The sequence below is a fragment of the Halichoerus grypus genome, chromosome 15 (assembly GCF_964656455.1).
Source record: "Halichoerus grypus chromosome 15, mHalGry1.hap1.1, whole genome shotgun sequence".
Taxonomy (NCBI): domain Eukaryota; kingdom Metazoa; phylum Chordata; class Mammalia; order Carnivora; family Phocidae; genus Halichoerus; species Halichoerus grypus.
In genome coordinates, this window is record NC_135726.1 from 13,701,015 (window position 1) to 13,728,587 (window position 27,573).

General features: G+C 40.2%; 1 protein-coding gene across 3 annotated transcripts in view; it reads right to left on the reverse strand.

The window, feature by feature from the left end:
* Positions 1 to 27,573, reverse strand: part of PHLPP2 (PH domain and leucine rich repeat protein phosphatase 2) — a 76,089-nt gene that overhangs the window by 6,035 nt on the left and 42,481 nt on the right. For 2 of the 3 annotated variants that reach the window (XM_036068651.2, XM_036068653.2), the window contains exons 5-18: positions 26,362 to 26,487; positions 24,887 to 25,041; positions 22,714 to 22,860; positions 22,110 to 22,340; positions 20,548 to 20,750; positions 17,452 to 17,512; positions 13,669 to 13,764; positions 11,720 to 11,875; positions 9,000 to 9,200; positions 5,595 to 5,757; positions 5,262 to 5,392; positions 4,526 to 4,636; positions 3,532 to 3,726; positions 1,443 to 1,674 (exon numbers count right to left, since the gene is read on the reverse strand). In XM_036068651.2, coding sequence (XP_035924544.1) covers positions 1,443 to 1,674; positions 3,532 to 3,726; positions 4,526 to 4,636; positions 5,262 to 5,392; positions 5,595 to 5,757; positions 9,000 to 9,200; positions 11,720 to 11,875; positions 13,669 to 13,764; positions 17,452 to 17,512; positions 20,548 to 20,750; positions 22,110 to 22,340; positions 22,714 to 22,860; positions 24,887 to 25,041; positions 26,362 to 26,487 — 2,208 coding nt within the window. The remainder of the gene's footprint in view (positions 1 to 1,442; positions 1,675 to 3,531; positions 3,727 to 4,525; positions 4,637 to 5,261; positions 5,393 to 5,594; positions 5,758 to 8,999; positions 9,201 to 11,719; positions 11,876 to 13,668; positions 13,765 to 17,451; positions 17,513 to 20,547; positions 20,751 to 22,109; positions 22,341 to 22,713; positions 22,861 to 24,886; positions 25,042 to 26,361; positions 26,488 to 27,573) is intronic. The other variant, XM_078063450.1, reaches the window with a different exon arrangement.

Below are 27,573 nucleotides of genomic sequence, written 5' to 3' on the forward strand. Positions count from 1 at the left end.
AACAATACACGCCTGAGGTTAAACTGACATTTTAAGAGTAATTCTTGCTTGCCTACGGCATCCCAAGAAAAACCAACACAACATTATCTACATTCTGGAAAAAGAGATTAATCAAACACAAAGTTATCTTTTATCTTTCATTTGTTTTGACTGAAAGACCTTCCTGAGACTAATACCTCAGTATTCCAGAATCTTCTTAATACCAACCCACATTGTAATGGTACTTTTTTTTGGTTTTGTGTTCCTTGGGTGGAATTCTGACAGAACAGACAGCCCAGAAACGGACCCACACAAATACGGTCCCACTGACGGCTGCCAAAGGAGCAAGGGCAGTTCCATGGAGAAAGGACTCATCTGGTCAGTGAATACGCTGCAACAGCGGGACATCCACATGCAAAAAGGAAAAAGGACTCTAGACACTGAGCTTATATCTGTCACAGATTAATTAAAAACAGATCACAGACCTAAATTAAAACATGAAACTTCTAGAAGCTAACACAGAAGAAAATCTAGGTGACCCTGAGTTTGGCAATGAGTTTGTAAACACCAAAAGCATGAACCCATGAAAGAAAAAAAATGGTAAGTGGGACTTCATTCAAACTAAAAACTTCTCGGGGTGCCTGGGTGGCTCAGTCAGTAGAGCATGTGACTCTTGATCTCACGGTCATGAGTTCAAGCTCCACCCTGGGTGTGGGCGTACTTAAGAAAGAAATGTTTAAAAAAATTCATACTAAAACTTACGCTTTGCAAACAACACTGTTAAAGGAGTGAAAAGACAGACACGGACTGGGAGAAAGTATGTGCAAAACACATGTCTGATAAGGACCTGTATCCAAAATACACAAAGAACTCTTAAAACTCAACAACAAAGAAACAATTAAAAATGGGCAAAGCATCTGAGCAGAATTCCGCTTTGCAGTAAACAATGTTCACATGCAATTGCTAAAGTCTCTTTGAAAGCAAAAATGTGATGCTAATTACTAAAAAAGGAGACAAGCTATAAAACAGTAGAGATACTGATGCTTTGTTATTAAAAAACAAAACAAAACCACCAGAGCATACTAAGCCATACATAATATAAACTGTAAAAATATTTTAAAACTTTGCATTTCAGAACAGCGATGTCAAACTGTAGAATCTTTTCTTCTTCTGTTTGGAATAACAAACCAGAGGAGTTGGAAATTAATCAAGGGAGACATTTACATTCATTTTACATGCTAGCTATACATCTGAAGGATCACAAATTAGGATTTTTCATTTCTAATTTGTCTTTTCTTTTTGTTAGTCATTGACTATTCATTAGATTTTCTTCTAGTACTACTATCTGGATTGGATACAATTTACCAGGCTTGACAGGAAGAAAATGGACCCTCAGTGCCTGTATGCAGGGCAGCATTCCCTAGATTTGGGAAGAGGAGTAACTGGTAGAGAGCGAGGTTCACCTCTGTTATGATGGCCTTCTGGGCCTTCACCCTCTGAGCCTCCTCCGGGTCCTGCTCCAGGCTGAAGACTTTCGAGAGGGGCACTGGTTTCCCACTGCGGCACAGCACCGCTTGGCACGTGCCGACGTTGGCTACAGTCAGGCTAAAGCTACTTGCTGGGTCGGCAGTGTCAGGGCGGATGTAACAAAGGAGAGCAGAGGAGCCCAGCTTCTGGCCAGCCATTCCCAATTTCCTGTTTAGAAAAAAAAGAAAACAAAGTTTTCAAAGTAAGTGGCAGTCCTTCATGCCCATGCCTACCTTGTTTCTCTGCCACGTGACTGTGAGCCAGCCGCCCCGTGTTCACCTGAAGGCAGGCTCTTACTATAGGACGTGCCCTCCACGCTCAGCGGACTGAGAAGAGATTTTACAAACAGGCTGAGGGTAGGGGGAGACAGTGAAGATATATCTTTCTCTATGGCTTCTGCCTGTGTCTGATCACAGACTGTTTTTCATTCAGTCATTTTCAACTTCAGCACATCAGAGTCACCTGGAGGGCTCATTAAACCAGATGGCTGGGCTCCCTCCCCAGAGTTTCTGAGGCAGTGGGTAAGGGGCTGGGCCCAGTAATCTGCACTTCTAACAAGTTCCCAGTGATGCTGAGGGTGCTGCTCCTAGAACACCACTTTGAGAACCACTCACTTAGGCTGTAAGTTCCTCGAAAGAAGGACCACACTCTTCTTTCTGTATCTCCCATACACGTGGCATCCATCCTCTAGTGCATGGCACACAGTACTAAGCACAGAGCAGATACTCTGAGAAAGATCTGGTTGCAAATTCCAGCTCTGCCAATTGCTCACTGCAGATCCATAGCAAGATATTTTTCTGATAAAATACCCACTTCTTTGGCTTGTTTGGAAAATTGAAGATATGGTATGAGAAAGACAGATTGGTCTTCTGCCTGGCTCATGGGGGTGCTTCATAAACAGAGTTCTCTTTCCCAAACTCTTTATTTCACCAAGTTCCTAGCTCAATTCTATTACTGAAAAATAGACTCCTTTCCCAACATCTTTGCTTTGTGTTATAATGAGAGATAATACCAGCTTGGGCTCCAGGCTATTCCGTCTCACCTCGATGACACAAGATTACAACCTCTCAGTTGTGCATGGCCTTCACACAGCCCACCTGGTGTACTTCATGCTGTATTAGCTACTAAGAGATTTTCAATAGTTTGGTTATATAGAGTTTTTGCCCTTAAGTGGCTGAGAAAATTAATTGGTAAATCCCCAATAATAAGTATTCTAAACACACGAATCTGATCAGTGCTTCACCTTTTGTAGATCACTGACTCTTCGTGAAGAATCTTACAAAAGCTTACACCATCTTCCTTCCCCTGAATGTACAAATGCACTTATGCACACACAACCTTCTACACACGATTTCTGGGTTTTCCAGATCCTCAGCAACCTTGGGGTCAACAGGGAAAACAGATGGCTCCACAGGCTTGCTATTTTTTTTTATTTTTTTAAAGATTTTATTTATTTACTTGACAGAGAAATACACAGCGAGAGAGGGAACACAAGCAGGGGGAGTGGGAGAGGGAGAAGCAGGCTTCCCGCAGAGCAGGGAGCCCGATGCGGGGCTCGATCCCAGGACCCTGCAACCACGACCCGAGCCGAAGGCAGACGCTTAATGACTGAGCCACCCAGGCGCCCCTCCACAGGCTCTTTAAAGGACCAAAGTCCCCAGGCCCCTAAGTGGCTCAGTCAGTAAAGCATCTGCCTTCAGCTCAGGTTGTGATCTCAGGGTCCTGGGATCGAGCCCCGCATTGCATGGGGCTCCGCACTCAGCGGGGAGTCTGCTTCTCCATCTCCCTCTGCCCCTCCCCCTGCTCATGCTTTCTCTTTCTCTCAAATAAAAATCTTAAAATAAATAAATAAAGGACCAAAGTCCCCACGTTCCTCCGTGCTGATACAGAGAGCAGTCATAGCAGAAGGATCAAGGTCTCACCTTGGTCCTGTACCTATAAATTTAGACCCTGACCTTCTGGCTTAGTGAGATTTACTTTCCAAAAGTAGAACTGAGTTAGGGATTATTCAACCCACCTGCTTACCTGTGAGATACCAAGAAGGTGTTAGCCATGAAAACCGTGTCATTTGTCGACTGCTGTACTTCTTCCAGAAGCACATCTGCCATCGTGCACTGGAGTAGGCGAGGGAGCTCTTCGTTTCGGTCCCCGTCAAACATGCCATACACAGCGCCCACCCCTTCCGCAAAGTTATCCACCGCGAGGGCAGAGACACACAGCCTGTAACACAAACAGGACAAAACCAACAGCAAAGCAAGTTATGTTAAAGGGTTATTCTCCAGGGAGCCTTCTCTGAAAAGTATTAATTAAGGTGGAAAAAACAGTAGTAAATTCTAATCTACACATGAAAACAGTATTAGGTAATGAGTAGCACCTGAAAGAGCTGATGTCATAAGAAACGGGGGAATCCAGCCACACTCAGGGGCAGTACATACTCGCTTTGCAGTGCTGCCCAAGGCTGGGAAGATTCAGCGTTTTCCCTTAGTAGTGATTAAGGACTAGTACGGTCAACATCCTTCAGCCAAAGACCCCCAGGAGCACAACTATGGCGGACTGAGTCGGGCTGATCATGCCTTGCAGCAAGGGAGAACGTGCACCATGGAACTCTGCGGTGAATAGGTAAGTGCGTGCTGGAAAGAACCCGCTACAGGATTTGGGCTTTGGGTGGGTGATTTTGGGGAAGGTCTAATGAAGTGGACCAAGATTAGGTGCTGTCAGAAAGTGGGGCCATTCTATGGTTGGGTATCTCAGTAAATCTTATCTATAGGGAAAGATGATGAGCATGAGGAGAAAGCAGCAGTCACCATTTTAGCCGTGAGAGGGGGTGTGCGGTATTTTGTGGACTGTGCATTCATCTTGTTTCTGTGTCACTGCACCATGGTCTCAGAGGGATCTGCTCTGACGCTGGCATTCTATGATGTGTTTAAGTCCCACAGGAATCAATATGGCCCAGCTTTCAACATCAGATCAGACGTCAGGGGCTGCCTTTTCAATTTCTTTCCATGGCCAAGATACTCACTTATTTCTCTGCCCTGCCATCTCAGCCAGTCCATGGCTCCAGAAGCTTGATGCAACTGTAGGATCGGTGGTTGGCAAAGGTTTCTGATCAATTTTCAAGGTGGTGATATGGCTGTGGGAAGTGTAGGAAGGGAAGATGAGACCACACAGGCTTCTGGGTTTCACAAGAACTATCCCAAAAGAACATGTGTTTTTATAAAATCATCTGCTGACAGACCAAGATTCATCTCCAGAGAGAATGAAGGAAAGTAGTGTGCTGACCCACGGGCCAAGGAGGAGAAAGGAAAAGGGTAGGAGGAAGAAATAGGGGCCAAATATTGTGGCAATTGGTACTGTTCATTTCAATGAAAAACCGAGCACATCCAAAGATTTCAAAGTCTTAGCCCACTATCTACTTAAATATTCTGATACAATGGAGGCTTGGTACAATGAATGAGTTTGCATCATCTCTTAGATGATGTAACGCAATGTAATCGGTGCCACCTAAAATGTCTATGTGAAAATATTCAGTGTGTGGCTGAGCAGGGCCCATGATGCTGAGTTCTGATATAAATGGGCTGTCTACTGGATAGAATATCTATCCATAACTGAATTAAGTAAAAGAACGGAGGGGCTCTATGGCCTGATTCATTCTCTTCCTTTAATTAATCAAGATCCCTACACACCTCTACAGGAGATCCACACATGGCTGGTGGAACTAAGAGCACATGTGGATTCAATTTCAAAATTTTTCCTACCTAAATGTGTCCAGCGTCTTGTGTTCCAGAACCAGATTCGTATTTCCGGTCAAGTCAAGGTCTTGTAAAGTAGCAGGCAGAGCCTCTGGAATCAGGATTTCTGTCAAGTCATTGCAACTGAGGTCTACAAACTGAGAGGAAAATGGGGAAATCAAAAGAAAATACATCACAGACAGCGAATTCTTAACTTCCTAACACTCAGTCCCCTACTATATCCTCAAAGGAAAGAATTTCTTCCCAGGAATCGATTAAATCTGTTGTGATCCCGAACTGTCAAGAAGAGAACGACCCGCCATTTCCCCAGCAGGACACCATTCCGTCACAGAAAAGTACCTGGATCTGAGGCAGCTGCAGGATTTCGGGGAAAATGCTGATGTTGTTGGAGTGTGCCACAAGGGTGTGAAGCCTTTTGCAGTTGCCTATGGTCGTGGGAATGGTTTTAAGCTTGTTGCCACTTAGGTTCAGTTCCTCCAGTTGCTCCAATTTATTTAGTTTGCTGAAAAAGAAACAGCCACATAGCACGGTGCACCTCCAACGGGCAGCCGCCAAGCCGGGGTGACAGCAGCCACCCAGAGTGCAGCGGCGGCCTGGCCCGCTGCCAGAGGGCTGGTCGGAATCCAACAGCCAGACCCCAGCAAAGGGAACGGCTCCCCAAGGTGACTGCTCCCCGAGTCTCAGCCTAACCTGCCTCTCACTGGGTCTCGAGGGTGGAGGCTTCCCTTGCTTCTCCTACAGCTGTTGGATCTTGTGGATATGAACATCTTCCTGTGATCTGACTTACAGGAAGAGGCTGAATCAGCACTGGCCCACGGCTGGTAGATGACTATGGTACTTGCTTGGCCACTAACTAGCTGCAAAATACTGCATAATTTAATGTCAGTGGGCATCAACATCCCCAGCTGTAAAATAAACAAGTTGTACTAAATCATCTCTAAGATTCCTTTCAATGTTAAATTTCTATAGCTACCTGTTCATAACATAATCCATCTTCAGTAAACATTTCAGGAGTGCTTGCTATGCATACCGCAATGTGCCAGGGACTATGATATAAGCAAGTCACACTGTTTTGTGGGACTAAGCAAAGCTTTCTACACAGCAAGCAAAATATCTTCAGACAGCCTAACATCTTTATCTAGATTATTACAAACTGCTCTGATTTATTTATAATTTATTAATTTAAAAATTATAAAAATAATAAACTCCTATAACGTGGAAAGAAAGTTTGGAAAATAAAATAAATAAAACACTAATACCACCAATCTCAAATTACTATTACTCTTTTGGCTAAATTAGATGCATATTCAGAATTTTCATATGCATATTTGTTTTACATAAAATTTATATCCCACCCTTTCCATGTATCATAAATAATTTCTATTGCTAGAAAATTCATAAATACTTTTGAATAACTAAGCTCAGTAAATTAGAACTGTTTTCTTTCCTACTACAAAAGTAATGCATACTCATTGGAAAAAAAACTGAAAAGTAGAGATAAACAGAAAAAAATCTTTTAATCCTTCTACCACAGATAATCTCTCTTAACAGTCTGGTGGAGGGTATTCTTGTCCTTTTTAATGCAATAAACTATATTTTTCAAATTAAAAAATGTTATATATTGTTTAATAACTTGCCTTTTTTTTTAACTTAACAATACATTTTAAAAGTGTTCCCCTGTCCAAATCTCATGCTTTTCTCTTATACTTATAACTCCCTGCTTAGACCTAATTTGTAACCAGAAATGCAGGATCCCTATCTCACCAGCCTCTTACTAAGCACCCAGAACTATGCTAGATTCTGAAAGTAGTCCAAAAGAAACAGAAGATTTGGACTGTGCCTGTGTAATTAAACATTGTTCAGGAGATGACAGTGGGTTTATGATTCAGTATAGAACAAACATTTTCTTTAATATACTGCTCCTAAATTCCATTTAGTTTTATTACCTGTATTCAGAGTACTCTAATTTTGTGTAATCTCCTATTACTTTTTAGCTTTATTTCTAAGCTGTCTTCATAATCTTATTGTATTTTAAGTTTTGTATCAGTCTGCTTTTAATGCTTCCAATAAGAATGTCATCAGATTAAAAAAAATAATAATTAAAAAAAAAAAGAATGTCATCAGATTAGGAAGAATTCATCAGCTTCAGAGCATTCCATCTGCTATTTCCCAAAAGCTTCATAAACCAGTATGACTTGTCAATGGTCTGTTGTTTCCACTTTACAGGAACATATCTGAGGCCAGTGGAATTAATCTGATAGGATTTCAAGAGATCTTTCACATGCTGAAATTAAGATTCTGCCTTCACTTTATTTTATTTTTTAAGATTTTATTTATTTATTTGAGAGAGAGAGAAAGAGAAGCACGCTCCCCGCTAAGGAGGAACCCTGACGTGGGGCTCGATCCCAGGACCCCGAGATCATGACCTCAGCTGAAAGCAGACGCTCAACTGACTGAGCCACCCAGGTGCCCCAAGATTCTGCCTCCACTTTAAAAGCCATTGTTCAAATTCTTTGAAAGAAGCAATCAAGTTTATCCTGCTTGTCTTCTATAAGCTCCAAATACCTCATTTCATAAACATTCACAAAAATTATAATCTCTATGAATTTTTCTAAGTTTATCACATTTCTAAGAAAATCTGTTAAATAAAATTAGAATCAAAATAGTTTTGTTTTCAAATTATATCAAACATATAATTTCAAATTACAGCAAACAATTTTATATGATATACATAATCTCACTCAAATTATATCAAATGTCATTTCCCTATAGTCTTCATTTTTTAAAACATGATTTTTGGGGCACTTGGGTGGCTCAGTCAGTTAAGCGTCTGCCTTTGGCTCAAGTCATGATCCCAGAGTTCCGGGACTGAGCCCTGCATCAGGCTCCCTGCTCAGCAGGGAATCTGCTACTCCCTCTGCCCCTCACCTTGCTGTTGCTTATTCTCTCTCACTCTGTCTCTCTCTCAAATAAATAGATAAAATTATTTTTTTAAAAAAGGAAACATGATTTTTAATGACTACTTTCATGGTATAGGTGGATTCTTCTGGCATCAAATTTTCCAAAATTTTTTTTATCAAATATATTTTGGAAGATATTTATTTCTCCACTGACACTGTTTACAACTTTGACAGCATTAATCATCTCTCTTATGTTTTCTTGTGGGTATAGCCATATATATATGATGAATAAATTAATGGACTCAACAGTATATTATAAAACAGAGCTGACAAGGGAAAGAAAAAATTGTTTTTAGAATGTATTTCTTTTTTTTTTTTTAAAGATTTTATTTATTCATTTGAGAGAGAGAGAATGAGAGAGAGCACATGAGAGGGGGGAGGGTCAGAGGGAGAAGCAGACTCCCCGCCGAGCAGGGAGCCCGATGCGGGACTCGATCCAGGGACTCCAGGATCATGACCTGAGCCGAAGGCAGTCGCCCAACCAACTGAGCCACCCAGGCGCCCTAGAATGTATTTCTTAAGCTTGTACTTTTATAGGTTGAAAATTGAGACCATTATTAAGTAATTAGAACAAAGAATTAAATGCATTTTAGCTATGACTTCTCTGGTTACTGATATTTAACAACTGGGTACAATCAGATTTTCTCATTCAACTAGTGGAATCACCAGCAAGTTGCTCAACATAAAGCAAGAGGACCCAGTAAGATAACTGTAAGGTAGGCTGGCAAATGCAGATTTCACCCTACATGGGTGTCTGAAATGAACAATGGTTGCATTTGCTTACCTTGCAGGAAAGGTCTGTAGCTGGTTGTTGGCAAGATGCAAGATTCGCAGGTGTGGGTGGCCCACCAAAACAGGCACACACTGGTCTGTCAGGAGGTTGTTGGTCAGGTAGAGCAGCTGCAGAGCACTCAGACTCTCCTCGCCCGCGCCAGCAGACGGCAAAGACTCTAGACTGTTTGCAGAGGCATTCAAGTATCTGAGACTGACACAACACACAACAAATCACCATTTCCTTTATGGTTATTTGTTAACCATCATACCATCTCAGTATGGAACACGGCCATTTCATGCTCCCAAACTTGTGACACAAGTAATTTCCTTCAGGGTATTTTTTTTCTAATTGATTCTATCCACCCAACCAAAGTTCCTTTTATTCAACTCATGCAAGCCAAGCAGAGAGGAAAGAATTTAGGCTTGCTTGTATTCCCAGGCTTCTGCAGTGGCCTGATTCTAACCTAGTTTCATCTTTTACTGTCTGTTGTCCATGGAAAAGGTGTTTTTGAATGTCATGTTCACAAATATCCCAATTGTGAAGACACCCTTCAGAAAAGTTTTTGTCTGACTTTTAACAGGATCATATTTATTTAGCCAATTCCCTGAAAGTCCCCTAATAATGGGCATACAGGCTGTTGGCTACTATTTGCTATTATAGACATCATAATGAGCAACTTTATGTCCTTATCTAATTATTCCCTTAGGCTATATTCCCAGAAACAGAATTTGTAGGGTCAAAAGATACATCTATCTTGGGGCGCCTGGGTGGCTCAGTCGTTAAGCGTCTGCCTTCGGCTCAGGTCATGATCCCAGGGTCCTGGGATCGAGCCCCGCATCCGGCTCTCTGCTCGGCCGGGAGCCTGCTTCTCCCTCTCCCGCTCCCCCTGCTTGTGTTCCCTCTCTAGCTGTCTCTCTCTCTCTCTGTCAAATAAATAAAATAAAATCTTTAAAAAAAAAAAAAAAAAAAAGATACATCTATCTTTAAGATTTGTGTATATATATTGTCAAACTGAACTCCAGAAAGGCAATACCAAGTTATACCTTCTACAAGAAGGATATAAGAAAGTCCGTTTGCTCAATCCTTTGTCAACACTGAGTATCATAATTCATTTTAATCTCCGCCAATCTAACAGGTAAAATATGGTATGATTTTAAAAATTTGCCCAGCATGGTGTTTGGTATATATAGAACATGCTTAATAAAAGACAGTTATTATTATTAACCTTGTTGTGTGTTAAGTCTTCTTCATATTATGTGATCCACATCCCTAATTAGCTTTTTAGTTGTTGAGGGTAGTTTGTATGTGTGTATATCTTTGTATGTCCCACAAGTTCTCTGTGCAGAGTTAGGGTTAGATTAATATCATTGACAGTTTGCTATAGCTACTAAGTAGCCTCCTTACTACAAATTCTAAGGTTGTAAACTAATTTTATTCAGACTGTCATTAGAACTAAATGCAGTGGGGCGCCTGGCTGGTTCAGTCTGTGGCGTGTGCGACTCTTGATCCTGGGGCTGTGGGTTCAAGACCCATGTTAGGTGTAGAGATTGCTTAAAAATAAAAACTTAAAAACAACAACAACAACAAAGAGGGCACTTGGGTGGCTCAGTCAGTTAAACATCTAACCCTTGATATCGGGGTTGTGGGTTCAATCCCCACATTGGGTGTAGAGATTCCTTAAAAATAAAATCTTGAAAAAAAAAAAAAAAGAAGGTGGTTCAGTCGGTTAAGCATCCAACTCTTGATTTTGGCTCAGGTCATGATCCCAGGGTTGTGAGATCAAGCCCTGTGACGGGCTCCATGCTGGGCATGGAGTCTGCTTAAGATTCTCTCTCCCTCTACCCTTCCCCTTCTCTCTTAAAAAAAAAAAAAGAAAGAGCTAAATGCAGTGTTATGCATTACTAACAAAAACTTGTTAATCAAAAAGTTAAATGTTACCGCATTAAAATCCCATATAAACTTTCCAAAAAGAAAATTTCCCTCAACACTTGTGAGCTAAATGCCTTTTGTATGTATCCTATATAGCCTTATGTTAAATTACTAATGCTTATCTCTGTTTTCTCCATTTCTATACTGAAGACAATATTGCAGAAGACTATAATTAAAACTAATTTTCACTTAATGGTGACATAGGCATGAGATAAACCAGATTACAGGAAGTAGCAGGAAGACACACTATTTGTTAATTTACAATGAGAACGCAAATAACACCTTTTGGAACAAAGTTACCTTTAAATGCACAGTTTTCAAAGTAGCTAGTAAAAAAGCACTGCACATTAAGAATGTAACTTGATGATAACCTGGTAAAGCAAGAAGCAAAAACTAAATTAACTTTAGTGATATGTCCTTTTCTCCCATATGCAAAAGCTGAAAATTGCCCAAGAAAGCTTTATCCGAATGCTGTAATTTTTCTTCAAGAGGTCATAAATGTATTCATTTTCAGAGATGAAAGCCTGTTTGAAATTTCCCAAGCTGCTTGAAATTGTTTACAACACTAAAACTTCTTCAGTATTTGATGGTTATTTCAACTTTTGAGTTAAAGACTACTGCGTCATACAAGAGTGCCCTATCTGATTTCATATAAATTACTCATATAAGTAAGTCTCCACCCATAGTTGGGCCATGCAGCAAACACTGTAAATAGAGTTCCAAAGGTCACTCCAATGACAAGTCAATACTGTTTGTTTCGCCAGTGGTTCTCTCTTCTAAAAAAACTCTGTGGCACTTACTTTAAGGCCTTGGAGAAGAGCGTATCTGGCAGCCTGGTGAGTAGGTTATGCTGAATATCCAGCGCCTCGAGAGGGATGTGCTCCACCAGCACCGGCAGGCTCTGCACCTGGTTGTGCCCCGCCATCAGCTTTCTGAGACTCAAGCTACTAAGGATTCTAAGGGCAACAGTACAAAGAAACAAATGAAAAACTTCCTTAAATCATTCTTTCTAGTCTGCCCTTGACCATCTCCCTGAAATCAGTAAACTAACAGAAGCCTATCCTAGACAGTCTCATCACCGGCAAGCACCTGAGCCAACAGAGTGGCCATGACCATATGCTTACCCACCACCCACCAGGAAGTCATTATAAGGTCATTTTGGGAAAAGATGACTTAATGAAAGCAAACAACACAGAACAGATCTAAACAAAAAAAGCAATTTCTAGAATAAATTGATTTATATTATAAGTCTAGACAGCATCAAAAATTCAGTGAGTTTATTAATACAGTTTATCCTTGAACAACATGGATTTGAACTGCGTGGGTCCATTTACATGTGGATTTTTTTTTTTTAATAAAGGCAGTAGAGTACTGTAAATGTATTTTCCTTATGATTTTCTTAATGAGATTTTCTTTTCTCTAGCTCACTTTTAGAGTATAAAATACATATAACATACAAAACATGACTGTTTATGTAATCAGTAAGGCTTCCAGTCTACAGTAGGCTCTTAGTAGTTAAGTTTTGGGGGGAGTCAAAAGTTACACGTGGATTTTCAACTGTGCAAGGGTTGGGACCCATAACCCCCACATTGTTCAAGGGTCAACTCTAACTATAATAAATAACAAAATTTATTATAACAAAAACTACTACTTATTTAGTGTTTAAAATGTGCTAGGCCATTTGAACTATGAAGTTCAGAAAAGTTAAGGGACTTTGATTCTCACACTAAATGTGGGAAATAGTATCATAATTTGAACTAAGGTCTGATTCCAAAGGCTGTGTTCACACCTACTGTGTTGCAAGCTGCTAGTTTATTTTAAAGACTCCACTAGGTGACCCCCACACATTTCACACCTCAGTGCTTTTGAATATTCCATTCCCTCACCCCAGATACCTCCCTCTTTCCCCTTCCACATACAGAAATTTCACCATCTTGTAAAAGGTCAAATCAAATATGCAAATCTCTCATGAAGCTTCTCCAATTGTTCAAAGTTGTGAAATTCTAAAACATCTGATTCATACAGTGTAATGATGAAGAGTGAGGGCTTCAGAGTAAGAACAACTACACTCAAATGTCAGCTCCCATCATTTCCTAGTCAAGTGTGACCTTGGGCAAACTACCTAACCGCTGCAGGCCTTCATTCCCTCATCTATAAGATGAGAGTAAGTGCGTCTATCTAATAAGGTGGTTAAAGCTTTAATAAGATAATAAAAGTGAGGTTCTTAGAACATTACTCAGTTCCTAACAACTTATCCAATACAAATGATCTATTATCACAATCAGATCCCTGACCTATGCCAATAACTCTTGTTACATTTTATCACAGTTATCTTTGCACAAGTCATCCCAACTATCTGCTTACTGCAGTTCCATGCAGGCCAAGATTATGCATTAGCCATTACTGTATTCCTTATAGCACTTCAGTGCCCTACACTCAGAAAGTACTCAATGTTTATCAAACAAATGAATGAAAATACCTTTGAAAGGCAACCCAAGGGGCGCCTGGGTGGCTCAATTAAGCATCTGACTTTGGCTTAGGTCATGATCCCAGAGTCCTGGGATGGAGCCCCATGTCAGGCTCCCTGCTTCTCCCTCTGCCTCTGCCCCTCCCCTTCTGTCTCTCTCTCAAATAAATAAAATCTTAAAAAAAAGAAAAGAAAGGCAACCCAAATCTAGGAAAATAATTACACATACAAACACACAAATTAATATATATATACATAATACATCCATTAACACACACATACCTCATGGGAACCTCTGTCAGAAGATTATAGCTCACATCTAATATTTCCATCTTCTTTGCTTCACAGGCCCAGTCAGGGACACACTCTAGCAGGTTTCTACAGAAAATAATTAAAAGGCATCACTGAAGATGACAAGTGGAACTCATTTCACTAGTCTGTAAGGTATCTGTTAACTGGCCTGTGAGCTCCTTGAGGACAGGAGCACTCTCCCCAAGGCATCCCTAGCACACCACCTGGAATATAGTAGGTGCTCAATGAATGCTGTAGCTAGGCAGAGAGAGACAAACACACGAACATGTATTATATTGGATCAATTATGCTATCCGCTCAAAGAAGACCCTGAGGAGGCTCTGAGCACTACAGAAAGCACAGAGTAGAGAGATGGGGTGAGGAAAGACAATGAAAGCAGTGGCATTCTAAACAAACTTTCAAAGACGAGTAGGATTTGAACAGGTAATGAATGACTGGAGGAGAAGAGAAAGAAATTGTAGAGAAAATGAACCAAGTGAATACAAGTGAGGAAGCGGGGACAGAAGGTAAGTGGTGGCGGAAGCTGCAAGTCATTTACAACGTGACCCAGACTACCCGGCAGATACTTAGCACAAGAAATTCTATGTTCAGATGCTACTTAGCTTTGCTAAGGCTCAAAGGATGTACTGATGGACAGACCACATAATGAGGCAGAAAGAAGCAGGTGCTGTAGGAGATGCGGAGATACTGTTACAACAGCCTAGTGAAGGATCAGGGCAAGCTCCCCAAGATATATGACATCTGGGTTAGAATCTGAGGAATGCTGTACACTGACCCAAGATGACAAAGACATACTAAGCAAGAGGTGACAACATGAGTTAGAGCAGCAACAAGAAAAGAAATGGCATGATGTATGTGAGGAATAATAAGCAGTCTGGTGACGCCAGAGCAGCAAATATGGAGCCCAGGGGTAGAAAAAACCTGGAGAGACCTAAATCATGTCTAGAAGGTTATGACTTTATCCTGCAGGTACAGGGCGACCACTGAAATGTTTGTAAGCAGTGGAGAGACACGGTCGGTGTTGCCCCTTCAACAGCTCACTCTGGGGATACTCAGAGGTCTAGCTGAGGTTCTTTTTTAGTAAAAGGAAGCTGTTATAGATTTCTAGACAAGAAATGGTATGGGCCTAAATGGGTGGTAATACACATGGAAAGGAGGGGAGGGATTCCAGAAACATTTAGGAGGCAAAAATCAAAACAACTGGGAGATGAATTAGACATGGGAGTAGAGCAGAGGGAAGAATAAAAAATGACCTTCAGGCTTCTCGTCTAGAAAGCCAGGGAGAAAAATCATATCCCAAGAAAGGACTGGTAGACTCCAAACAAGGTTGGAAATATTAGTCACAAGTCGTGTCCATCTGATAGGACTATCTTACAATAATGCCAAAAGCTGAAGCAGACACAAGACAACAAGCTAAGCTAGGGTTGGAGGAGTGGATAAGGAGTTTCATTTGGCACATGTGTGAGGTACTTGGAGATGGGCAGGTCAAAAATGCCTAATGCACAAGTAGACACATGGGTCTGAGGCTGGAAGAAGAGGTCTGGGCTGGCGATCCAGGTGATGCTGATGCCGAAGTGTAGCTGAAATCACTGGAGTAAATGAGACTTTGTCACATGAGAATGCAGCAGGTAAGGACAGACCCGGAATAAGTGACCTGTGAAAGGCTGGCTGAGGAAGAAGAGTACACGCAGGAGACAGGAGTGGTCAAAGCAGCATGAAAAAAAAAATCAGATCATATTAGGCAGCTGAGAAAAAAGCATGCTTGAAGAAAAGAGAGCAGGATTAACAGTGTCAATATAGAGAAGTTCCAGATGAGAAGACCGAAAGCAAGCTGTGATGGGATAAACAAATGGGAACCGAGGATCCTGAGAAATGTGGACAAAAAGGGAATGCGAAGAACTAGATAGGACCTAGAGGGGCTGCAAGTATCTGTCTTTGTTAAGACAGAAGAGGTGTGAGTGTGGGCAGATGGAGAAAAAGGAAGACGCTGACCACACCGGAAGGGGAGGAAGTGGTGACTCACAGAGCAAGGTCTGGAGCAGGGAAGCGGATGCCATCCCGGGCCCAGAGGCTGCACTGGACTTGAACAGAGGAAAGCAGCTGAGAATGGATACGAATCTCCATGCATTTAAGCAAGGTGGGAGGAAGCTGAGGGAGATCACCTAAGATGATCTCTCTTTTCCCAGTCAAGTGAGACGCTAAGCTCTGGAGTGAGGAAGATGGGGGGCGGTGCAGCTGAGGGAAGCTGAGCAATGTGGAGCAGATACCCAGGACACTGGAAGGACGTGACAAGAGAAGAGACTGATAAGCTCCAGATGAGGTTGGAAACTGTGACTTTACAGTGATGTCCATATGATTTTCTTTAGCAATGATCAAGCCCAGAGGAGAAGGTAAATCTTAGTACTGACCCATGCTGGGGTTTTGCTGAGAAGATATGACAGAAAGAAATGGATGGAGGGGAATCTAGAACAACAGCTTAATAATAATGGTAACAAAGTAACAACAACAAAAAGAAACCTGGCTCTAACAGTTAATATTTCCTGAAAGACTATTTTATGCCAGGGGCGCCTGGGTGGCTCAGTCGTTAAACGTCTGCCTTTGGCTCAAGTCATGATCCCAGGGTCCTGGGATCGAGCCCCGCGTCGGGCTCCCTGCTGCGCATGAAGCCTGCTTCTCCCTCTCCCACTCCCCCTGCCTGTGTTCCCTCTCTCGCTGTCCCTCTCTGTCAAAAAATAAATAAAAAATCTTAAAAAAAAAAAAGAAAAGAAAAACATCTTCTTAAAAAAAAAAAAAGACTATTTTATGCCAGGCACCATACTAATATTTTGCATTTAGGATCTCATTTAATCTCTGATACTGACCATATAGGACCCCATCCACTTTCTACCTGCTCTATCACTCTATAATCACAGCATTTAAGAAGCTACCCTGTAACTGCTTGTTTGGTTGTCAAACTCTCCACTAGGCTATAAAACTCAACCACCGAATCCTCAATGCCCAACAGCGTTTAAAAAAAAAAAGGAAAGAAAGCAAACCTCAGTTATATTTGTTCTTGACCACCAATGGAAGTAATAAAATCCTGAATATAATTAATATCACTCTGACCATCAGACCAACACGGATCATAAGAATACCAAAAAAAATAAGAGAATAAAAATTTAAAAATAAGGCAATAAAAACCAAGAATTATCTGAATTTAATCAGCAAGAAGGAAATCACTACCATGAAGGAGATAAAAGTTCTTCTTTGTTTGCATCTCATTCTAAATTCCCAGACTTTGGGGTGCCTGGGTGGCTCAGTCGGTTAAGCGGCTGCCTTCGGCTCAGGTCATGATCCCAGGGTCCTGGGATCGAGCCCCGCATCGGGCTCCCTGCTCAGCCGGGAGCCTGCTTCTCCCTCTTCCTCTGCCTCTCCCCCTGCTTGTGAACTCTCTCTTTCTCTGTCAAATAAATAAATAAAATCTTAAAAAAAAATAAAATTAAATAAATAAATAAATAAATAAATAAATAAATAATTTCCCAGACTTTAAGAATGAGTAATTCACAGGCACCTTTCTGTTTCAAGAGGACCTTCCCTTGAAATAGATGGTATGGCAATTAAAAGTATTCCTCCACTCATCCTTTCTCCCTTCTCTAGGCTACCCAAATATTTCAGTGTATTAGATCTCTTATACCTCAAAACTACCAAAGTATCCACATCTAACTCTTAAATATTAATAATCAAACAAGCACCACTCTCATGAGACACACTCACCGGGAAAGTTCTAGAGAAGTGAGTTGACTGGGTACTGGATAGACATTCACTGCTGTCAGCCCTAATCAAAAAACAAACAGATGTTAGTGACACTCTCCAAAGAAGAAAGTAACTGAGACTAAACAAGAGCAAGTGGCTCAGTGAGATCACCAGAGAGAAAACTAATGTCATCTACTGAGATGGACTGAAGACAAAAACCTGGGTAACTAGCAATGACTAACTTTGACTACCTGATCCTGATCTGAAACCAAACAGAACAACTAATAGAAGGATCCTGTGTATTGGTCTGGACTCACACTAGCTCAGGCAGTTGTTAAATGTCAGCAGTGACTACTTAGCTTTTAAACTTAAAAAAAAATTAATAACTGGATTTTTACTGGCAATATTTTAACTTTTAATTAAAGTAAAACTTAAATACCGAAAAGTGCAACAATCTTAAGTGTATAGATCAACAAATTTTTACAAACAAAACCCAACGGGGTAACCAGTACCCAGATCAAGAAAGAGCGTATTACCAGTTGCCCCCGAATCCCCTTTTCGTCACTCCCCAGCTGGGCAACCCTACCCTTACTCCCAATACCACAGATCACTTTTGCCTAGCCATATAAATACACACATATAGTCTGCATACTTTTCTGTCCGGCTTTATTTACTCCACACCGTGATTGTGAGATTTGGTCCTATTACTGCATATGGCTGTAGTTCATTCATTCTTGTGGCTGTATCAAATTTTTTATGTAAATATACCACAATTTATTTAACCATTTTAGAGTTGGTGGGCATTGAAGTCTTTTCCAGTTTGGGGTTACTATGAATACTGCTTCCATGAACATTTCTGTCCATGTCTTTTGTGGACTAATGCAAGGAGCATTTATGTTAGATATAAGATAGGAGAGAGAGAGAGAGAAGATAATTCTACGGGTTTCCAAACTGGTTGAACTGATTTACACTCACAACAGCGGACACTGGCATTTTTAGTCTTTTCCATTCTTGTCACTCTGGTGGGTGTGCAGTGGTGTCACACTGGGGTTTCAATTTGCATATCCCTGATGACCAGTGAGGTTGAGTGCCTTTACCTACATTAACTGATCACTTGGATAACCTCTTTTGCAAAGCTGCGTTCTTTACTTTTGAGGCATCAGAACTGCAAGTTTTGGTGTGAATTCTTCCAGGTTGTAGAACTTAAGGATTCCTTCCGTCAACAGAGTGGCTAAATTCAAGCAAGCCCCATTTAGTAGGGCTCTGTGAGAGAATCTCAGTCCCCAAAGACAGCGTGTATGTCAATGAGGCCTTTTCTAGCAGGACCACTCATTCAGATTCTCTAGATACATTTAGAATAGAGAATGGGCCTGATAGCAAATATTTATATGACAAAAAGACCGACTACCATCTCACAATAATATCTATATAAACAGCACAAGTGGACACTCATCAGCTTTGACACTATTTTGACCTAAGCAATTAATCTAAGCTACAATTTGAAACTTCTCTAGCATGATAAAAGGCCATGAAAAGAGAAGTCCTTGTCTTTTATCCTAATAATGTATTTTAGAGTCACAGAAAAGAGAATAAAATAATGAACACTCGTCCACCCATCAACCAGCTTTTAACAAATCTTCACATTCTGCCTTATATGCTTCAGACTTTTTTAAGAATTAAAACACTGCATATACCAAGAGGTTCACACCATTCTGAATATGACTTTTATCCTTCCCATGGGTTCTTTTATACTGTTATGGCATACACAGAGCTAAGGAAACAACATTTCTGTGTGTTTGAAAATCTGATACAACTATCTTGGTGTACATATAATTATGCTTTTTTTCCCCTCAAAAAATGTTTATAAGATTTATCCAGATTAATACACAGAGCTTTAGGGCATTCATTTCCATTGCTGTGCAATATTCTACTGTATAAATATTTATGTCACTGTTTACACATCTTCCTATCAACAGTCGTATTTTTTTCTTATTTTTTTTTTTCACTGTAAGGAACAACGCTGTCATGAACCTTCCTGGACACAGCACCTTATGCTCATGTGAGTGTCACTGGGAGATATCTCAAGCAGAGGAACTGGCAGAATATGGGCTACACGCACCTTTGACTTCTCTTAACACTAATTGCTCCCCAAAGTGGCTTTACCAACTGACCCTCTCATTGACCAAGTGTGAGAGCTGCTTCTCCACATCTTCAATAGCACTTAGCAGTATTTTTTTTTAATTTGGTGAGTATACAATGGCATTATCAAAATTTGCATTCTCTGACACTTAGTGATACTGAACATCTTTCCCCATCCCTTCCTTAAACACAGAAAAAGTAATTATAATTTCCTTGGTAAAGAACGCTCCATAAAAAGAATGGTCCCAACAAATATGGGGCCTTTTCTACTGAAAAATATTCATGGAGAAAATCACATTGAAATGAGTGGCTTCTCGTTCTAGAACTGAGGCGGCACAAAGTTTTAGACTAGAGATGGGCAAAACTTTTTCTGTCAAGGGCTAAGCCTGTGGTAAATATTTCAGGCTTTGCAGCCTCCCCACCCCCAGTCTCTCTTATAGCTACTTCATTCTGCCACTGTCTCATGAGACCAGTAACCTGTAAACAAAGACTGTGGGCATGTTCCAATCAAACTCTATTCACTGATACTTGAATTTCATAGAACTTTCCCAAGTCAAATTTATTTTTTTGATTTTTTTTAACCCTGCCATTAAAAAATGTAAAAACCCCTTCCTCATGGGCCATATAGAAACAGGTGGTGGACCAGATCTAGTCCCTGGCCTGTAGTTTGTCAACCCTTGTTTTAGGCTATTATTGATACTCTATTTTGAACATGTTTGCCCACCCTCCTATCCCTTGTTATTTTGCAAAATGCCTCTTATTATACTCACTTAGTGAATCTCCAAGTATCCTGAAATGCCTTTTTATGCCTATCTCAACCACTTAAGTGTTGACAGCAAACTTAAAAAATAAAGCTGGTCTCAATAAACATCAAACTACACTTTGCAGAGTGGCTGAGCAACACCACATGCCACTGTTCTTCGAAAGCTCAGACGAGAGCTACAAGACAGAAAACAGGAGGCTGGATGGAGAACTCACTGTTGGAACTGGCGTAGAGAGTTCGCAGGGAGAAGCCACTGAGTGTCAGCTCTCTCAGCTGGTTCCGTTCACAGTGAAGCTGCTCCAAGCTACATAAGGAGCTAAGATCTAAGTCAGCCAGTTGATTGTCCCGCAAATCCATGTGGGTGATGTACTTATTTCCCTCCAGATTTTCAGTAACCATGGTTTTCAAATGGTTCATCCTTAAATATTCAGAAATAAGGAAATCATTACAAATAAATTCTACTAAATATGCTTACCAAAAGAAAAATAAGAGAGGTATGATCCCTTTCTCTTTCCTAAACAACTCAAAAAGTTCACTACTTGCTTCATTTTGCAAGGTATTAAGTAAATAATCACAGACAGCTGTACCTTGAGTTCTCTGTTTATAAAGTTAGACAATCCAGACTTGCAAATACATATACAAATTAAATAAAGAGAAAGGAAAAAGGGACCATGCCTACAAATTGTTAAAAAACTTAGATCCAAATACTTAATAAAGTTAGGCAGGGATGAAGAAGCATGAACAAGAAGATGAACATAACCTTTCGGGTGAGTAGCAAAGCAGTTGTGGTATACCATGTAGACGACAAGAGGAAGCAGCCATACTTTCTCCCGGGGCTCCGCCTACTCTTTCTTGTGCTAAGATTCACATTACATTAATTAATGAAGAGGAAAATAATCTGTATCTATATGGAATAGTTCAAGGGCGAATAATAGAAAATGGCTTCTTAGTTCTCTTCTACACTTGTAGAGAACACACAGGCATGTTCTCATTCCTCTGTATTTCAATAAATTTTTCTGACTACCTTCATTCCAAATCCCAGACAAGCTCCTTATGCTGCAAGGAAATAATGTGTCTAGCAAAAGTCAGATACTTACTTTAGTAGACTGCCAACCTGACTCAGCAGGTCATTACTATTTCTTTACAAGGAACATCAATGGCTTAGTGTAAATGATAGAACATTTACACTATGCATATTTGTCTTTTATGTATATGTGTCTTTTACCAGTTCCCTTTAGGAAAAGATTGTAACTAGAAAATAAAACCTACAAAAACTTCACAGGAAAACCTTAAAATTTTAATTGTAATACAACGGATATCAAGAAGAAACCCAATGATTCAACAGAAAAATGGTCAAGTGTAAGGAAAAATACAAACTCACCAATTAGCATATTAAAAAGATGCTCAACCTCACTCATAAATAAATGCTGATTAAAACACTGAAGTACTATTTTCTCCTACTACACTGACAATAAGGAAAAAGACTGCTAAAATCCAACACTGACAAGGACGTGAAGAAATGGGAATTCTATAAAAGGTTGCTTGGAGGGTAAGTCAGAACAACCTTTGTCAAAGGTAATGTGAAAGTCTCTATCATGTGGTACACCTACCTCACTCATAATCTCTCTGCTACTGAGTGGAAAATGAAGCTTTACTATAGTTTGGAAAATATACACTGTTCTAAAATCCTAATGTTTTAGAGAAGTTTTTATAAAGGGAAAACATAAAAACCATGAGAGGTCCATCTAAAGGAGGACACAGTGAAGAATGGCCTCACCTTAAATCCACGTGTTTGATATGGCTCATCCTGTTCAGCACCCCAAGGTTTAGGACTTCCAGGCGATTTCCTGCCATCACCACTTTATCTAACATAGTGAGTTTCTCATAAACCTCAGGAATTTGACTGAAGTTATTAAAGGAAATTCCCAGGGAAGAAAGCTGTTGCAGATTTCCCAATTCTTCCGGTAAAGTCGTCAGAAAGTTGCCATCAAGACAGAGGGTTTGAAGACTATAGTAAGAAAACAAGACTTCATGAAAGGTTTTAACTGGAATGGATAGAACTAGAGCAATAGATTCTGACTTACATCACTAATTTATTATGAATCCAATAATGATAAAATAGCCTATCTATAGAGACTCAATGACATACATAACTGCCATGGATGGTCCCTCCAACATCAAAAATCGTCAGAGCTTCTGCTGTTGAAACTGGGGGGCTAAGTAGTCGCCCCTGCAAGCAAGTCACAGCTGCTGTCTAGAATCCTCATAATTACATGACTTACTTCACTGCCAGAGCTCATGCGACTACGTTCATTCCAAATGCCAGACAAGCTCCTTATGCTGCAAATAAAAAATGAGTCTAGCAAAAGTCAGATACTTACTTTAGTAGACTGCCAACCTGACTCGGCAGGTCATGAAATCCGTTACAGGAGAGGTTGAGCTCAGTCAGGGTAGAAATCTCACATAACAATACAGGAAACAACCCAAGTTTATTATGGGACAAGTTCAGGCCCTTCAGCTGAGAAAATCTAAAAAGCAAACATACAAATTACAGTACTGAATGAAAAAGTCATCTGTTTTAAATGTCCACTGTAGAATCTGTTCCACAAATATCTATGAGCACTCACTACATGCCAAACATCATGCACAGCACAGAACACTAAGATGCCTAACCCCAGCTCCATACCAACAAGGAAATCAGGTCTAGGGCAATGGGAGTTCTTCTCTCTTCTCCTTAAAAAGGTGTAAAATCTTAAAAAGCTCATGCTGGTATAAGTATTTTATATCTAGTTATACTGATACGCTTGAAATCTCTTCCTTCATCAAATTTCTATATGCAATATAAAAAACCTTGTAACAATTCATCAACTCATGAACACAGGAAGAACAAAAATGCACACCAAATCCCATTATAAGCAACTTCTTTTTACATATTGAAATTATATTGGCTCAAATGTCACTTGAAATGAATGGGACACTTAGAACTTACAAATATGTATGTGATATGGAGTTTTACTGCAATACAATCTAATAGAGAACATGAAATAGTAATTTTTAGTGCTTCTGTTTTGTTCCTAGAAGTAAAAGTATCTATACCGTCTTACCCAGAGACAGTACCATCATACACTGGATCAACAGGAATCACGCTGGTAATTCTACTTAGGAGTATTATACTAATGATTATACTAGTGCAAGAGGGTAAGCTGAGGTGGTGCTCTCCACGATGATGATCTCTACCACCTGCTTCTAGACTGGAGTCATTGGTACCTCACTCTAATGCTCCTCTTTTAAATTTTCAACTTTTGATTTCCAATTGTCCTGACCTTGAGTACTGATTATTCCTTTGGCTTGGTGTCTTGACTTCAGAATTCCTAATCCAGCCCTCAAACTACATGAACCTTATTTTCATAGTGACTGAGAAGAAAATGCTAGAAACCCACTTCCTTAAAATTATAGCTTCTGTTGTTTTTACATACTAATATAATTAAAATTATTATCTCATTACTAGATGGAGGCTTGCTTATACCTAAAAAGCTTTGTAAAACACATCATATGGGACAAAAATCACAGCGCTTTCTCAAAATTATTTTAGAAATATTAGTTATTAAGTAAAATATGTAATTTCAATGTGTAATTTCAATGTATATTATCTTTTTTTAAAAAATTTTATTCATTTATTGAGAGAGCAAGCAAGAGAAAGCACGAGTGGGGGAGGGGCAGAGGAAGAGGGAAAGGAACAAGCAGACTCCCCAGTGAGCTCAGAACCCAACACAGGACTCAATCCCAGGATGCTGAGATCATGACCTGACCTGAAGTCAGACACTTAACCGACTGAGCCACACAGGCGCCCCACAATGTGTATTATCTTTTTAATCACCACTTAATTTGAATGCTTTAATTTCCAATTTCTCCCCTGCTCACAAGAAGCCCACACAATTACTTATACTAAATACTTACTTCCATCCACTTTTAAAGGGTGGAGGGTTGGAAGGGAGAATATATTCTAACAAGGAAATTGGAAAATATATGGGCCATAGTCCCTTAGGAGTGAAACGGTTCCTTTATCAGAAGAGAGAGGTTTCACAGCTGTCAAACAGCTTAGAAGCTAGCATTAGCAGGTACACAGGAAAGATAAAAGCCCCAACCTGGGAGTGGAATTCTTGAAATTAGGCCTATTTCCTTTAAGCTATTTAAGTTTGACACTTATGATTCAAAAACTTGCCATATACTCAATCTCCCAATTTACCCTGGCTTCAGATCATACATCACTGTCAGTGACTTATGTAACAAGATTATCCAGATCAATGGCAGCTCAACGTTGCCTCCATAATAGAACATTTGCATCTATCTTCTGTTTGATGGAGGAGAAAAGGGGGTAAGAAAAGGGGTAAGAAAACTATGAATAAAAAATTTTACTTCCTCTTCAAAATGGGAGGGGAGATTTTCAAATATATATACAATGGTAAGCATGCTCACTTCCAGGTACAAACGACTAAGGCGGTGGATCACAATTTGGTTTGAATAAGTTAGTAAGGAAATCCATTCCCCACATACCTGTAAAGAGTGTCAAGGCCCCCAGGTCTCTCCAATTGCATGAAGTTGTGTCGCAAATTGAGGTAGGTGATATCTTGACTGTAGAAGAGATGCTCAGGAACCTCCTCAAGGCTGTAACAGGACAGGTCAACAGTGCTGATTCGCTGGGACACCACCTGAATGGGGTCAAGGAGAATAGCCATCTGAGCTAGCACCAAATGTCTCTCACCCAGCATAGGAAGGAATGACATTTACACAAAAAGGCGCTAATTTTAAAAATGCGAAGGAGAAAAAGGTAATGAGATCCAATTATTCATTTATAAAAACCAGTTCATTTTTGCTTTTTCCTAAAACCATAAGCTGCTTGAAACATGCAACAGTGTAAGTTTTAAAGTGTCTATAAGTAAAAAGTAAAAAAATACAAATCATAAAGATGTAAAGTTAACATTTCATGCAAGAAGTTGAGAGGATTCAAAATAACCATACAAAACTCTGGCAGGCAGTGTGATACTGAAAGCCATGGCCTTTTCTATCTACACGGGCTCTGCTACTTACCAGTGCAGTTGCTTCATCTGTTGTGAGGATAAAGTTTAATACCCCAGCACACAGCACACTCCTTAGTATGCACAAGGTGCTCAAAAAACACTAACTTCTCTTTATAAGGTCAAAAGAATGGAATAGCTACTTAAAACTGAAACTAGTTTTATTCAGAAGAGATTTTATTACCACTACAACGCATGTACAGAAAATTTAATAAAACCAAAACAAGTTTATATTTCTATAATAGTATGCTCATAAAGAAAGGTTGTGGAAATTGGTCTAAAAACCAAACTAAATGCCACGGAAAAGTCATTCATGTTTTATGGCATCTCATTATACCAAAACAATCCTTTATGCAACTGTTTAGCTCTGCAAAGAAAAATGTGCTAAAATTCTGCAGATAGCTAGAAGAACAAGGGAATTCAGGAACTGCCAACACAATTTTAGGGCACTTCATCTTTAAAGACTAAAAAAGCAGAAATCATGCTGAAAAGCTAATTATCCTCAGCATACAGGAACACAGGTCACATTCCATAATAAGTTCAAATTTAAAGTGGTTCATCACAGCCGTGCTAAATATATACAAGACCAAGAAGCACTAGGCTAGGAATTAGGGAATGGCGCCATCTCTCACTGACTACAGTGGTTGAGGGAAAGTCATGTGAATCTCATTGTGTCCTAATTCCTTCAAGGCCATAGTCTTCTCACAGAGATGGTATAAAGGTAAATGCACCTGCAAACACTTTTGAAAGCCTTCTGTACTACACAAATATAAATGATAAGTTAAGGACCTGCTGGAATTCCATTATTTCATGCATTATATACTTGGAGGGGCCTAAAGTAAGATCCATAAAAATTATAATTCACTCTCCTGGGAGCAAGTTCAGTTTCAAACTACATCTCTCATGGGCTTTTACAGTCTTATCCCCACATCAGGACGTCCGACAGCTTATCACCTTGGATGCTTGTCGCTGCCATCTCTGGCACTCAGCCAACGTCTCAAAGCTGACATGATAGGTCTGAGCTTGGGCTCCGGCTGAGCTGAACGCAAGGGAGTGCTGCCGTCGCTTCACTTCTTCCACCTGAAGAGGAAGAGGGGAGAAAACCAGAATCAAGAAAAAAGATCCTTGTCAGAGAGCAAAGGACAATAACGAGACAATTCAATTTTCTAAAATAGGCAAAAGAAAGGGGCGCCTGGGTGGCTCAGTCGTTAAGCGTCTGCCTTTGGCTCAGGTCATGATCCCAGGGTCCTGGGATCGAGCCCCGCATCGCGCTCCTTGCTCTGCGGGAAGCCTGCTTCTCCCTCTCCCACTCCGCCTGCTTGTGTTCCCTCTGTCAAATAAATAAATAAGATCTTCAAAAAAAAAAAAAATAGGCAAAGGATCTGAATAGACATTTCTCCAAAGAAGACTGAAAAATGGCAGTCGTGACAGGAAATGATGTTCAACATCGTTAGTTATCAGATACATGCAAATCAAAACTGAAAGATACCATGTCACATCTGCTAGGATGACTAAAATTAAAAACAGAAAACAAATGTTTGATAACAAGTATTAGCAAGTTATGTGGAGAAACTGGACCCCTCATACGCTGCAGTGGGAACATAAAATGGCGCGGCCACTTTGGAAAACAGTCTGGCAATTCCTCAAAAGGTTAAATGTAGAGTCACCATGTGACCCAGCAATTCCACTCCTAGATACAAACTCAAGAAAACATACATCCACACAAAAACTTGTACGTGAATTATAGCATTATTCCTAATAGCCCCAAAGGGGAAACAACCCAAAAGTCCATCCATCAACAGGTATATATATAAACAAAATATGGTATATTCAAACAACAGAATATTATTTAGCCATCAACAGAAGATACTGATGCACACTACAACACATATGAACCTTGGAAAGATTATGTAAAGTGAAAGACAGTCACCAAGAACTGTATACGATATTATTCCATTTATATGAAATATCCAGAGTCAGTAAATGTGGGCAGAGAGAAAGTAGATGAGTCGGTTCCCAGGGCTGCGGAAGGAATGGGAGAGATGATAACTAAGGAGTGCAGCGTTCCTCTTCAGGGTCATGGAAGTATTCTAAAACTGATTGTGGTGATGGTCACAAAACTCTGAATATACTAAAAGCCACTGAATTGTTCACTTTAAATGGGCG